General features: G+C 43.5%; 1 protein-coding gene across 5 annotated transcripts in view; it reads right to left on the bottom strand.

The window, feature by feature from the left end:
* The window catches only part of LOC147313188 (unconventional myosin-VI), a 157,855-nt gene that overhangs the window by 130,551 nt on the left and 13,635 nt on the right, over positions 1 to 13,669 (bottom strand). For 4 of the 5 annotated variants that reach the window (XM_086265186.1, XM_086265188.1, XM_086265187.1 and 1 more), the window contains exons 2-3: positions 7,809 to 7,943; positions 489 to 558 (exon numbers count right to left, since the gene is read on the bottom strand). In XM_086265186.1, coding sequence (XP_086121312.1) covers positions 489 to 558; positions 7,809 to 7,943 — 205 coding nt within the window. Of the gene's footprint in view, positions 1 to 488; positions 559 to 7,808; positions 7,944 to 9,259; positions 9,509 to 13,669 lie in introns of those variants that run through there. The other variant, XM_086265190.1, reaches the window with a different exon arrangement.

The following is a 13,669-nucleotide window of genomic DNA, read 5'->3' as shown; positions in this document are numbered from 1 at the left end:
GGGCATCATCATGATGGCACTGCGCCCGGTGCATTCCCGGGAAAAGACTGGAAGAACGCCTCATAAATAAAATCTATTTAAAGCCACGATGGAAAATCTGAAGGAAAAAAGAGACGACTTGGTCCGTTAATAAATTTATGAATATCACTGCTGCTTTGTTTAGACTCAGAAATATCAGACCAACATTTGCTGACGTGCATCCTGTTATAACTCTGTGTTAAAGCTGAATTTAACTCAAATTACAGATCAGCAAGTAAAATTCCTGCAATAAAAATACTCCTATATGGAACTTTATTTCCTTTTTGATGTGCATCAAGAAAAGACTTTAGACCAGGGGTGTCAAACATAAGGCCCGGGGACCAGAAACAGCTGATCCCAGACTTCCAGAGTAACAGCAGCTTAAGGAGGACGACAAATGTCTAATGTCAAATATCTAAAAAAAGGAGGAGCCAGATCTGTAGGTGGAGCGATGAAGCACAAGTACTCACAGTTATCCTCCACATGTTTGTTGACGTCATCCTCTGCAGGGAAGACTTGGCTCACCGGAGCCAAAAACGTCTGAGAGAAAAGAAAAGAAAAGAGAGATTTATTATTATTATGATGAAATAAACTGTCAGCTTAATGTATTTAAACTGAGTTAATTTATACAGAGGGGCTTTAAAAACTCAGTGCATGATGCTGTTGATGCATGATGCACCTTCGACAGAGTTCATGGGTTTCTTTCATGTTCATGTTTTTAAATGATGGCTCCAGCAGGGTGAGTGTCATCTACCGGTTGCTGCAGACACGATGAATTATTTGGAGGCAGGAGGTAACGGGATCAGGGCGACGGGACTGTCCAATGACTGAGATGCAGAGAAATGCCGCGCTGCATTATTAACATCCAACTACTGACTTTCGATCGGGTCGGCAACAATCCCGGCTCCACTCAAACGTCTGAAACCGCCGACTCATTCACGTGGTCTCGAGGTCAGCACAACCAGCTCAGACCTGGCGCCAAACTTAGCGCTCAGTTTTGAATTTTGAAAGTGTGAAAGTAAAAACAACAAATTTAATTTCTTAAAAAGAAAAAAAACATTTGATGGTTTTTGCATTTCTGTTGCTCTTTAATGCTCCGTATAATTAGCATTTACCTGAGGGCTCAAACTAAAATCAAAGTGCTCTCTGTTTCACTGTTCCACCTTCGGCTTTCTTTTACTCTAAAAGCTTTGGAGCATTAGCTCTGCACACATGACTTCGAGCTGAAGCCGGCCATGCTGAACCAATGCTGGAGGCTTTACGAGGACGTGTGACCTCAGTGTTTTGGAGTGCGGGGGCGTGTGTGTCGTATTCGTGTGATCTTAAAGCCGATCGCTGCCAGCTCCTGAAGGCCCCGGCAGACTCTCACTCCTTTGAATCGGGCTCTTTAAAGAAGCGCTGCAGGCCTCGGCTCGAGCCAGAGACTGACGTACAGCCGATTCATTCTTTCCAGTGGTGGCATGTTCCACATTCTCAGCCCAAGCTGGACCGATTCCACAACACTGCGCCGCGTGAGGACAAGGGGGGAAATAATGTGTTATAGCACAGCCAGCTATTACTTCAGTGTTACTACTGAACCTTCCTGGAATGTGCAGACCCCTACAGAGCTGCTTCTGAGCAGGGATCAGTGGACACTTCAAGGCATCTGAACATGAAGAGCTCTGAAATGGCCAGAACCTGACACTGAACCCTAAACTTCACGGGGAGCCAGTGTAAAGAGGACTCGTCTGCCAACAGTGTGGGATGAGGTGTGAGGTACATGTTAGAAGAACAGCTAAATTGGTCCCAGTGAATATCAATGCTCACCATAGCACACCATCAGTTTCATCAGTTTCCAGCCTTTTCTCCAGCTTTCCAAACCCAACAGTCCAGAACTCACACACACGGCGTTCCCACAGCGCCATGCTAACTGCTCAGGGAGGCCTCAGTGAACACAACAAGGGGCCTGAAGTGTTTTTGAACTCCCCGGGGTCCCAGTTTGATCAAGCATCTGCTGCATGCCCGGGAGCGAGCCCGATCCACGCAGGCCCTACCCCCAACATCCAATTCCACAACACCACAGGACACTCCCAGAGGTCCTGTGACCCCACCCCCACCCCGATGCTTCAGAGTTGTTTAACAGTAGCACCCCCAGGCTCCTACCTTTCTACCTTTAAAACCCGGAGAGCAGCCAAATGGCTGGTAGGCTTTTAGCTAAGCTTTAGCTTCAGCCAAGTGGAAGCTAAATTGGCTCTTCATTCATATGTAAATTAGGTTGTTACCTGGGAATTCTGGAGGGAGGGGAGTGGGGGTGTGTGGATGAGGGGGTGGGCGAGCTGCTAAAAGCTGTGAACTTCCTTTTGTGTTTCATCTTGATGCATTCTCAATCATCCAGGGAAATAAATCTCCAAAAGTCACCAACTTGGAGTGTTTCAGTTTGCCATCTTAGGGAGAATCAACACACATGGGTGTATGTCCTTTCTAGCTGCGATTTATTGATAAAACCAGTACAAAAAACCAACCATTTGTACACATATTTACAAATGGCCTGCTGAGTGGTGCACGGAGCATGTTCATTGGTTCATGGACCTCCCTGAACTAATGGCATTTATTGCAATTGTCATCTTGCGGGGGGTTAACAGGGTTCCATCTCTAAATGACTGCTGGTCAGCAAACCTGGGAAACCCACAGATAATTGGAACTATGGCACGAAACCGCTTCCAAGACATCATGCAACACCTACGCTTTGATGACAAGTCCACCTGCAGTGATCGAGCAAAGACTGATAAGTTCGCTGCAATTTCCAGTGTGTGGGGATCATTTGTCACCAACTGCATCACGTGCTACAACCCTGGTCTACATATCACCGTTGATGAACAGCTTTTCCCATCAAAGACTCGGTGCTGTTTCCTGCAGTATATTGCAAGTAAACCTGACAAGTTTGGGATCAAGTTTTGGGTGGCTTGCGACCTAAAATCCAAGTACATTTGCAATGTCTTCCCATATCTTGGCAAGGACCCCAATCGTCCCACTGGGGAGAGACTTTCTGAAAATGTAGTAATGAGAGTTGGCTCACTCTCATGTAGCTGGGAAGAAGGCAAGAAAAGAACAGTTGCTTTGGACACAACCCTCCACACCTAGCCCTGGAAAAAGAGCCATGTGTCAAGATGACAAGTGGCCTGAAGTGGACCCGCTGCCTCAGTGAGACAACACCATAACCAAGCACCTTCTCAGACTGGAGGGCTGGGGATTCAGTCACAAGTAGGGCTGGGCGATATGACCCAAAATTCATATCTCGATATTTTTTAGTTGGATGGCGATATAAGATATATATCTCGATTTTTTTTTTTTAAGCCATAAGTTAAGAACAAAAAGAGTTCTTAGTCACACTGTGTCCCAGATGTCACACGGGCACTTTTATTTACATACAGCGTAGATGTACATGAAGAAATTACTTAAAAATAAATTATCAGCATTTATTAAATAATCATGGCCCATAAATAAAAGAAAACAATGTTGTTTTTGTGCATAACAAAAAGCTCACAATTGTGCAGTCAAAATGTAAACTAATAGACGCTGAGCATAATAACAAAGAGACAGATTTCACAGCTGCACCACGTCTCTGAACAGGTGCCATTTGTGGTCCTTATACACACACAGTACGGTAATATTACGTTGAAGCACAGTACGTATCACTCCGCGAGGCTCCTCCCCGGTAGCCGTAATCCTCCGACAATCCATCAAGCGGTGCAGCTCCGTAGCTTAGCAAAGTCATATTAAAACATTTTTTGACAGATTGCTGAGCGCCGTGTTCCACATAAAATCGGTTCGCGGTCAGTAAGCACAACCAGAATTCATACATAAGGCGCACTGTCGAGTTTTGAGAAAATGAAAGGATTTTAGGCCGTGCAGCTCCTCCGGGCTGCATGTCGTTAGCGCGGTTAGCTCGTTAGCGCGGTTAGCTCGCTAACACGTTGACGCCGTCCAGCCCCACGCACGGGACGATCCGCGGTAACTCGCTAACGGAGATTTTCCGCTTTCATCTTGTCATTGCCTGCAGGTGAAGCTATGGGGGAGGGGGAGTTGTGTTCAGTGAAGGAGAGGCGAGGCCGAGTAACGTTGCGTAGAGACAAAAGTGGACGAAAGAGAGGCAAACCTGCGGCTCCACAAGTATAATTATAACGTAACATAAGCTATATCGATATAAACGATATTGTCACATCTTATATCTCGTATGAAAATATATCGATATTTTTAAAAAAACTCGATATATCGCCCAGCCCTAGTCACAAGTACTGTAGTATTTACCAAACAACCTGAAGCAGACTCAGATAAGTACTGCTGTGATTTGGTGGCATATAAATGCAATTAAATGGAATTAAGTTGCTTTTAATGTTGTGGCTGATCAGTGATTTGGATATTAAGGATTGGCTATAAACTGGTGCAACGAACTGGCCAAGTGGATGAATAGCTGGTGCAAGTGACTCATGGTTTATGGTACAAACAAAGCTAGTCCTCTTCCTGTTTCCAGTCTAATCAAAGCTAATAACTTCCTGGCACTAAAGCCACATCATCAAACTTCATCATCTTATTTCATTCTTGGCGAGAACAAAATAAGTTACAAAATAAGTAACTCCAAAATTGCCTTTTTAAGTATCTGCTGCAAAAATAACTTCATCTCCTTCAGTAATGCCCTTCAAACAGTTTTGTCCATCTGCAGCTCCGAGGCAGATCAGACACTCTCTGGGAAACAGAAACACAGACAAGGCCGGCTCTTTGTGAGCGATAGTATGACAGGGTCTCATGCTCTCCGTCTTTCCCCTGACGTCCATCCCGGGAGGCCGGCCAGCGAGTGAGCACATCGTCAGACACTGGCACAAAGTGGCTGCAGCGGGACAGACGGGACATTGTTCAGATTCAAGCCCAGAAACTCGCTCTGACAGCAGATCAGAGCATTACTGTTAAAATACTGTTTTCTGTGGTAAACCCAGAGAGGGACCCTTCCTACCAGGAAACCCTTTGAAGCAGGCTTTGTACTGCCTCGACCGATAAAACTGATTTATGGTGTTTAAGTTGGGGTCAGAACTGGTTTATCAGCTCCTTTGAGGCAAAACTCAGGGACCCTACTATTTTACTCACATGGCTCCAAGGTGCAAAATCCTCAGGTTTTTAACAAATCCACCTGAGACGGCAGACAGCTTGCACTCTTATACTGATCGACGCCATCAAAGTTTGCACTGCGAGTTCATTTTAGCCGATTTATTCAACGGGCTCGCGGTGCATGCCCACACGCCGCTTTGAAGAAAAGCAAAAAGGACTTTTCTGATGAGCAGCAGTCAGTATAATTACTGATTTTGTCCAGAACTGCAAAGACTCAGGAAAACTATTTTTAAAAACAGAAACAACACAGTCTAATAGCAGAGGGCCGGGGTTAGCATCATCAGTCACAGGGTTGTTGCAGGTGATGATTTAAGGGTCGTCCACACAGGAAGCAACTAGTAGCACTTTGCTGACCACAGAAAGCCGATGACATTCAGTCACTTTAAGCAACAACGACTGAGATAACTGCTGAACGCTCAAAGTGGGCGGATCCTGAGTTAAAGCTTTCTCAGATTACAGACAGAAGACTGAAACAGCCTCCATTAGCGGTCCAATGCGTCAAGTCAGCTACAAAGACACAAGCATCATTTCCTGTGTTGATGCTCTCATCTTTCAGTTGCACAGTAAGGCGACTTATCTGACGCCATCGTCACGAAATATATTTTTGTCACGATGAATATCATGAAGATATTTTGTTAAAGAGGATGTGTGACCAGAAAACCAGAAGCTAGCAGCTCAAAAGGGGCGACATCACTGATGACACTTAATATAAACTCAGTTGTTAACATATCATTGACACGTCACGATATTCACACCCTGAAATGAGACCACAGCGAGCAACAGCAACACCACAAAGGCTGGTTCTGCTCGTAACGTGAGGTCTCATATTTCATCGTATTTCTTTGACTTCAGCACACGAGTGAGAGACTGATACACGTGGGACAAACTTCATTAATGCAAACCAACACACTGTGTGTGCAGAGGTGTAACGCTCCGAGTACACAAATACATAATAAAGCCATCTGTCTAGAAGCATCTTCATCAGCCTTTACTTGTTCCTCACATCTCACTTCTCTACCTGCACCTCTGTCAGTCGCTCCTTTGATAAAAATAATAAGACACGTATGTCAGATTCATGGAGCTTTTTGGTTCTTCAAATGAAAAACATCTATTTTTACACTCAAGTTTGTGCAAATGATTAAAAATAAAAGCCTTGAAAAGGAGTGAAGGGTTTCTGTGAAACAGTGAAATGTAGCAAGAAGGAGCAAGAAGGATACAAATGCTAAAGTGGAATTAATTATAATAAATATATATTAGTAGAAGGCCAGGTATGGCCATAGGTGAGGTAAATAAAGGTCAGTCCCAACAAAATAAAACGTTTATGTTAGCTGTCAGCGTTAGCTTACTTTTACTGTTCCACTAAAGATGGAAGAATGTGTGCAGTAAAAAATACTACTGAAGCAGGTACCGGGTACTTTTAAGGTGGAGTGTCTCCTCGTGTGTTTTATTGAATCCATGAATTGTTGTGAATCACTGAACACTTGAAATTCCCCAGTTGTAATTTTCCATCCATAACGGAGATCATTTCAAACTGGCGTGACATTTAAAATACATTTACCAGGAATCTCTCTGTAAATGCAGAGAGGCCCCGTTTATGCAGTCGTTTGCAGAGCAAATGTGCAAAGATCAGGGGCACAGTAAAAGGTGGAGTAAATATTTCTGGATAGAGATGGTGAGGAGGGAGATAAAAACCATAAAACTGGCTGTGTGAGTGTCGAATGACTGCTGTAAAAACTGCTGCAACTCATTCCAGTAAACGGCCAGAAATCCAGTGAGGCCAACCTTGTGCAACATCTTTTATTCAGAGAAAACATCCAGGAACGAGAGCCACTCTTAAAAGAACGCAGGATTAAAATCACTTTTCCTGTTTAAATATCACTCATGACTCAGGCAGGTGTGGAAACACACCTATGCGGTTCTGTGTTTTACAGGCTGACGGTAAATCAGTGAGGAGCCTCTTTAAAGAGGAACGCTGTCACTGCCAAGGCCTCTCCGAGGGGGAAGATTAGTGAGACGGACACCGAGCTTTAGGGGTTACCACAGCAACAGACTCTCAGTGACATTAAAAGCTTTGCTGAAGGCGATTCAGCACCTGATGCAGCAGAAAAGCGAATCAACGGAGGCGATATCAAAAAAAGCGCGTTTATCTTGCTGCACAGAGCCACTTGGCTTCTGATTAATCAGCACTTGAGCACCGGAGGTGAATCTCAGAGTGAACAATGCTTTATTGCTTCCAGAAAGGTGGCCTGAAGCCCCGCGAGCTAAGTGGGACATTAAATCATTAACACACAGCAGGTGAGAGCACATCAGATAAACCCATCAAAGAAGGGCCAGAGCGGACCGATCGATTCAAAACCATTTTCATCTCACTCATTCTTCTTCAAAATAAAAGAGGAAGGCATAAAAAGGCTGACGTAGAGGTGATGAAGCTACAGCTAGCCGTTTAAGTCTTTGCTTTGTGTTATTAATACAACGCTGATGCTTGGAGGTAAAATAAATGTCATCCTTCCAACCCGAGTCCTGCACACAGACATCAGGACGCAGTTGGGAAATTGGGGACGGTCTCGGGGTAGGAAGGCAGGCGAGTAAATAAGTCTGCAGTGCAGTAATAACTGCTCCTGTAAAGCAGGTAACCCTCAAAGTTTGCTCACCTTTCCCTTCTGTTTGAGGGGTTCGATGGTGAGGCTGTCAGCTCCGATGTCTACTATGGTTCCCAGCTGGAACCCGTCTGTTGGGTGTGGCGCCCACACTGGCTTCCCATCCTCCATCTCGCCGCTCTGAAGGCTCTGGAAAACATGACACACGACAGTCAGCGGCGCTCTTTCAGCTCCAACATGCAAACATTTCTTTCTGTTTAAAGCTCAGTTGGCTCCTAGTGTGTTGCCTTGATTGCACCTCAGCTCCTTGGTACTCGTTTCACTCAGCAAACCATAAAAATCCCAAACAGCCAATCACACAACACTGAAAGGATGCTGTACTCATGAGTGACATGTAGGAGGTGTGCCTCCTGTTTTAAAGTCTGTTTATCTCACTGCACCCTGATGACTTGCATTTCAAAATAATCTTTATTTATCGGACACTGTGCCACGATCCTCTGTCTGAAACAGTTTTAGCCCCTCCCCCTTCAGCCCAGCCTTCTTTTGATTGGCTGCCCCTCACAAACAGAAGGCTTAAACACGAGGTGGGTGGGGCCACCTACTTCCCTGACTTCCAAAGATATTTTAGAGCACAAACTTTGTTCCTGCATTTGTAACAGCCACGTTATTAAACCATTTTGTCTCTCTTTAGTTTATCAATGAAATGGACATCAAGATTAGAAATATTCATTATACTACAGACTGAAACACAGCACTGACTCTGGGCTTTCTGGAGATTTTTCTGACAGCAAGAAAACCAATTACAGTGTTAGTGAGTCAAAGCAGCAGCTGATCGCGTTACAGCGGTGACACAGGGACAGAAACTCCCTGAAGTCTCATGATGCACTCACAAATCTAGAATAAAATATAGAAGTCGGTTAAAAGGACATTCCAAATGTGCAATAAATGAAGTATTTGTCTTTAGCTTTAGTCATTAATAAGATTAAAACTAGCACACAAAGTAATGAAGTCTGAACGTTAGCATTCCTTAAACAATAAAAAACAAACCTAAAATAAACCAAAACCGCTCTGGAAACTGAACACAGTCAAAAACAAAGGCCCAAAAATTAAATAAAGGACAATAAATTTACAATAACATCGCTGAGGACAAAGCAAGGCACACCAGTGTTTATATTTTATCAGATTTTATGGATTGACAGCTGTAAAAATGATGATTTTCAACAGCTGTCATTCAAACATGAAACACTAAAAATCACAAAAATGACGCACTTTATAAAACAGCAGTGTAACGTTTAGGACTTGTTAATCCTTGTTGTAAGAAACAAAAGTTCGAAAAGAAAAGTTTCACAAAATATTCTTTTCCCCACAGACTGATGTGATGATTTCCATTTCTTCCTTACAGCGTTCATCGCACTACCACGCTAGCATCACCACATATGTGTGTCACCATACAGTATAGTATAGTATGTCGTGGAAACCCCTATGAGTACAGTAGTGATGTAAACAAATGCAAGCTGATGGAGCCGGAGTAGCTGCAGTTCATCATTCCTGTCCTCTCCGTTGTTTCCGTGAATACGAGCGGCCGGAGGCAGAGCAGACCATAAACTACCAGCATGTGTGAGAACCTGACGGTCAGCCTCGCAGGCCAGAGCGTGTTTACACGCACACAGCACGGACTTCCAGCTCAAAAAACACTTTCTATCACACTGAGGTTTTAACCTGATGCAGAATTGATGCATTTGTCACATTAAAGGAAGTACCGGCGATGGTGTGGTTACAGACAGCATACCAGCTTCTTCTGTCACAGCAGCTCTCTGCACGTCCTCCTTCACTACATCCATGAATCATCTCTGACCTTTGTCCCACATGTCCACACCATCTCAGCCTCAGCTGTACCCGATGGACTCATTTCCAATTCTGTCCCATCCTTGTCCTCGCAATGAAATGCTAACATCTTCAGCTTTTAAATCAGTGACACTGTCTCTAAACCACACATCACATTAGTGGTAAAAGTGGTTGGCTGAAGACAATGACTGACCTTTGTGTAGTAGAGCAAAGAAAAAAAACACATAACACTGATCTTAAAAGTCTGTTTGTCCCTTTGAAGTGACATTTCTGTGCAAGTTTTTATAATAAACCAGATTATAAAAACTGCCAAAGAATCATAATAAAAATAGTAATGTTAGTGTCTCACAAAGTTAGAAACTCTTAAAAGGACATGACAAATCTGCTTCCTAAATCAGTGAACATCCTGCCGTGGGAACGCGGAGACAACTTTGAAAGCTCTAAAGTGAAAGCTTGTGTTTCACTGGAGGATGACTAAGCATCATCCCAAAGCCTAAGAAAAACCATCGAGGAGCATCGTGACCTCGCTAAGAAAAAAAGAGGAGCCGGGCGGGGTGAGCAGCCAATAAGAAGCGAGACTCTGAGCCAGCTCGTTTCCATCCACACAGCTGCGACTGTCACCCAGCAGCTCCCTGCACACACGGTGGCTTCCTGCCAAACAGCAGCAGGCTTTTCTCTGGGAACTTAAAATAATTACCCCGCACTGTCTGAGTGCTGCACTAAGAGCCCATCAAAACTAATTAGGGATATTAAACCATCACAATCCCAGTACAATGAGCCCCTTTTATCAGAGCAGCCTGGACGCTGCTGTAATTGGAGACCAACAGGTGTGATCCCCTCAGGTGTTCACTGTGATGCACATTTACATAAGCAGAAGCAAACCCGATCACACCGCATGCACGCTCCCAAGCTGCACGCTCAAATACGAGGTCACAGGGTCAAACTGTGACCTTGTACGTGTGCAGTATTATTATTGTTGTCACTGGAGAAAAAAAAAAGCGTAGTTATCAGCTGGGACTCTAGGTCACAGTGTGCACTTCACTTAATGCTAATTCCTCTGTTTGCAGCAGCCGGAGGAAGGATTCATGGGTATGCGTTTCAGGCCTCTTGTTCACTTTCAATGAGGTGACATCACGTACTGGCAAACTGAAATGTGGGTTCTCTGGCTTGTTTGCAGTGGAGAGAAGTTCGAGCACGGCCGTTAGCCATTATGAAACTATCCCGAGAGAGAGGCGGGCGGGGGGTTGTCGGTCGTAGCATCTGGCATCAAAATGAAGTGGAAGTTAATGACTGCAGTGAGTAATCGCTGTGCTGTATTTGATATAAGGCACGGCTCATTCAGCATGCTCATCAAAGCCTGTTGAAGCGCTTTGTGAGTGAAGAGACACCTTTAAAGTAACACATGCACGAGTCCAAACATGAGCCCCGAGGCACAGCAGAGCCAGCAGATTAAGGGTTTGGGTGTTAACTTCAACTACTTTTAGAGGGAAGGCAGTTTCAGGTGTGCTGTCCTTGTGTAAACTGCTCCAAGTTTAAATTAAACTTTTAAAATAAAAGCCAAACTGGCAGCTTGGTTTCAAAGCCAAAGGCAAAGATGTTTTAATTAACCACACTTTCGTTTCCCAGGTCGAATTAATTAGTCAAACTGTAAAAGTATAAACCAAGTAAAGACGTTTGCCTGAAGTGCTGCTGAGCAAACAGCTGGAGCCGATGGCCCGGAGAAATGGACAGACGGACGCTCGCCGACTCCTTCTGCTGGCCAATGAGGGCGAAGGTAGTGATCTACAGATATGACCTCACCCACGACTCTGCGTCCAAAAGCTCCTCGATCAGGACATTTAATCCTGCAGCTGAGAAGGAAGCTGCACTTACAAATGGATGACTGATGACCAGGAAGTTCATTAAAAAAAAAAAAAAAAAAAAGGACAAAACTATGAGGTCATCCAAACCGACTTCCTGATGGCACAGCTTTGAACTACCGGTAACTGATTCGGACGTTCAGTTCTAAAAAGGTCAAATATATTATTTAAACTAAGAATAAAAAATAAAGTTCATTTCTCAGACTGATCTACAGTGTCCAGATGCTACAATTGTATTTTATTATATTATTTTATTTTAACCTTTAATATCTGAAACACAACAACTTTATTAAAAATAAGATAATCTTATATTGATGAAGTACTTAAAAATAATAAAATATACCCAAAGTATTATAAATAAAGCATTTGTTAAAGTTCAGATAAATGTCAGCTGATGTTATATAAAAGGAAACGCATAACTACACTCGACAACAGGCTAAAACAATGTAACCTATTTAATAAGCACACTGTAACATAAACTGTAACTTTCTGAAATTATTTGGTCTATAAAAGCTTTAAAAAAAAATTTATAGTGATATATAGATAGATATATATAGTTATGTATTTATATATATTGTTCCAGTGCAGCACTAGCTGCCAGTCACTATTCACACATCTACAGTGTAGAAGCCTCAAACACCAAGTGACTGACAGCAGCACAAAGTGTACAGGAACCTCAGGACTGTACAGCAGAGGTTCAGTCTGCCACAGCGTCTCACAGCAGGTTAATGAAGGCATTCAAAACTCCCACAGGGAGCCTTCACTCATTCATTCCTGTATACTGATGCTGCGCTGCTGCAGGGCACTTTGGCTTTGAACCTTGGCCTCTAATCGATATGATGATTTTCCATTATGAGTCTAACACTGTCTGCAATCCTCCAGAACAATCGCACACACGGCGGGTCACACAAAGACAAGATCAAACCTGCTACAGCGGCTCAGCGCAGCCTGCACAGACCATCAGAGACACAGCAAACATCTCCTGCAGCTCACAGGATGTGATGTAATCACCTTTAACTCAGCTGAGCTACTGCAATAAAAACTGCTGAAAGATCAAAGAGTGATCGTTCCACTTAGTGGGACTGAGCTGTGTTTGCCTCCCTGCACCCTGGGAAGTTTTCTATAGTATTAATTAGAGATGGACCGATCCGATATTACGTATCGGTATCGGTCCGATACTGACCTAAATTACTGGATCGGATATCGGAGAAAAATAAAAAATGTAATCCGATCCATTAAATATCACGAAAGCACCTCGCAAAACTTGCAACACGCCGTAACTCGCCTCAGAACGTTAGCACGTCGGAGCAGTATGCATCACGTGATAGAGCAGCTGTGGCATGCCGGACCTGTCGGTGGTCTGGATAGCATGTGGAGCTTCGCTAGCAACCCGGCATTTCATCTCCGACAAAGTTATCCCCGAGAGAAGTAAAGCAAGTGTGTAAGTCCATCTCTGAATGTTTGTAAAGCATTCCTGCGTTAAGCTTAACAAGCGACTGCCTCTCGCTCTCCGGCTGCTACTTCAATCGTGAAACTGCTTAAATGATCAGCTGATCGGCTTTTCTGTCGCGAGTCCGTCTCTCTTGTTTGTTTTTGGCCCACTTTGCACCAGAAAGAGGAAACCAGCGGCTGAACAACAGCAGAACGTTTAAGCTTGATCAGCTGTTGTTAGAATTTATTTAACCCTCTGATGCATGAATTATGAAAGCCTTGGTCAAGATTTTTTTCTTAAGTGCTTTTATTCTTCTCAGGACATGAAAAAAAATGTTCAACTCTTTTTTCCCCAAAAATATGTTTTTTTATAAAGTTATAAACTTGTCCACTCCAGTGGACTACATGCGCCTGAGCACTTAGCATGAAATACTGTGAATTTACTATAAAAATTAATTACCTTGTGTTCTATTGTAAATATACAAACACTTGTTTGCTTGTATCCTTTGAAAAACATCTCAGCAATTTTTTTGGAACTTTCAACTCATAAGGCCCCAATGTTTAGACGTAAATAACAAAACCAATCAACAGTCCTAGCTGTGAATCCTACACCTGAATATGGCAAACTATCTCCAACAAGAGCAACATTTTTGAGTCTACACAGTTCTATAACGATGCAGGACAGTATTACCAAGCCCTTAGTAGCATGCTGGAAGAAAACACAAACTGACATCTTAGTCTCTGCATCTCCAAACACTTCTGTGTTCATCACACCTAGGC

Source organism: Aulonocara sp. 'chitande type north' Nkhata Bay, linkage group LG15 (genome assembly GCF_057382095.1).
Source record: "Aulonocara sp. 'chitande type north' Nkhata Bay isolate Kocher_YH1m ecotype deep benthic linkage group LG15, A_spYH_male_GT1.1, whole genome shotgun sequence".
NCBI lineage: Eukaryota > Metazoa > Chordata > Actinopteri > Cichliformes > Cichlidae > Aulonocara > Aulonocara sp. 'chitande type north' Nkhata Bay.
This window is presented reverse-complemented; position numbering and strand designations above follow the sequence as displayed.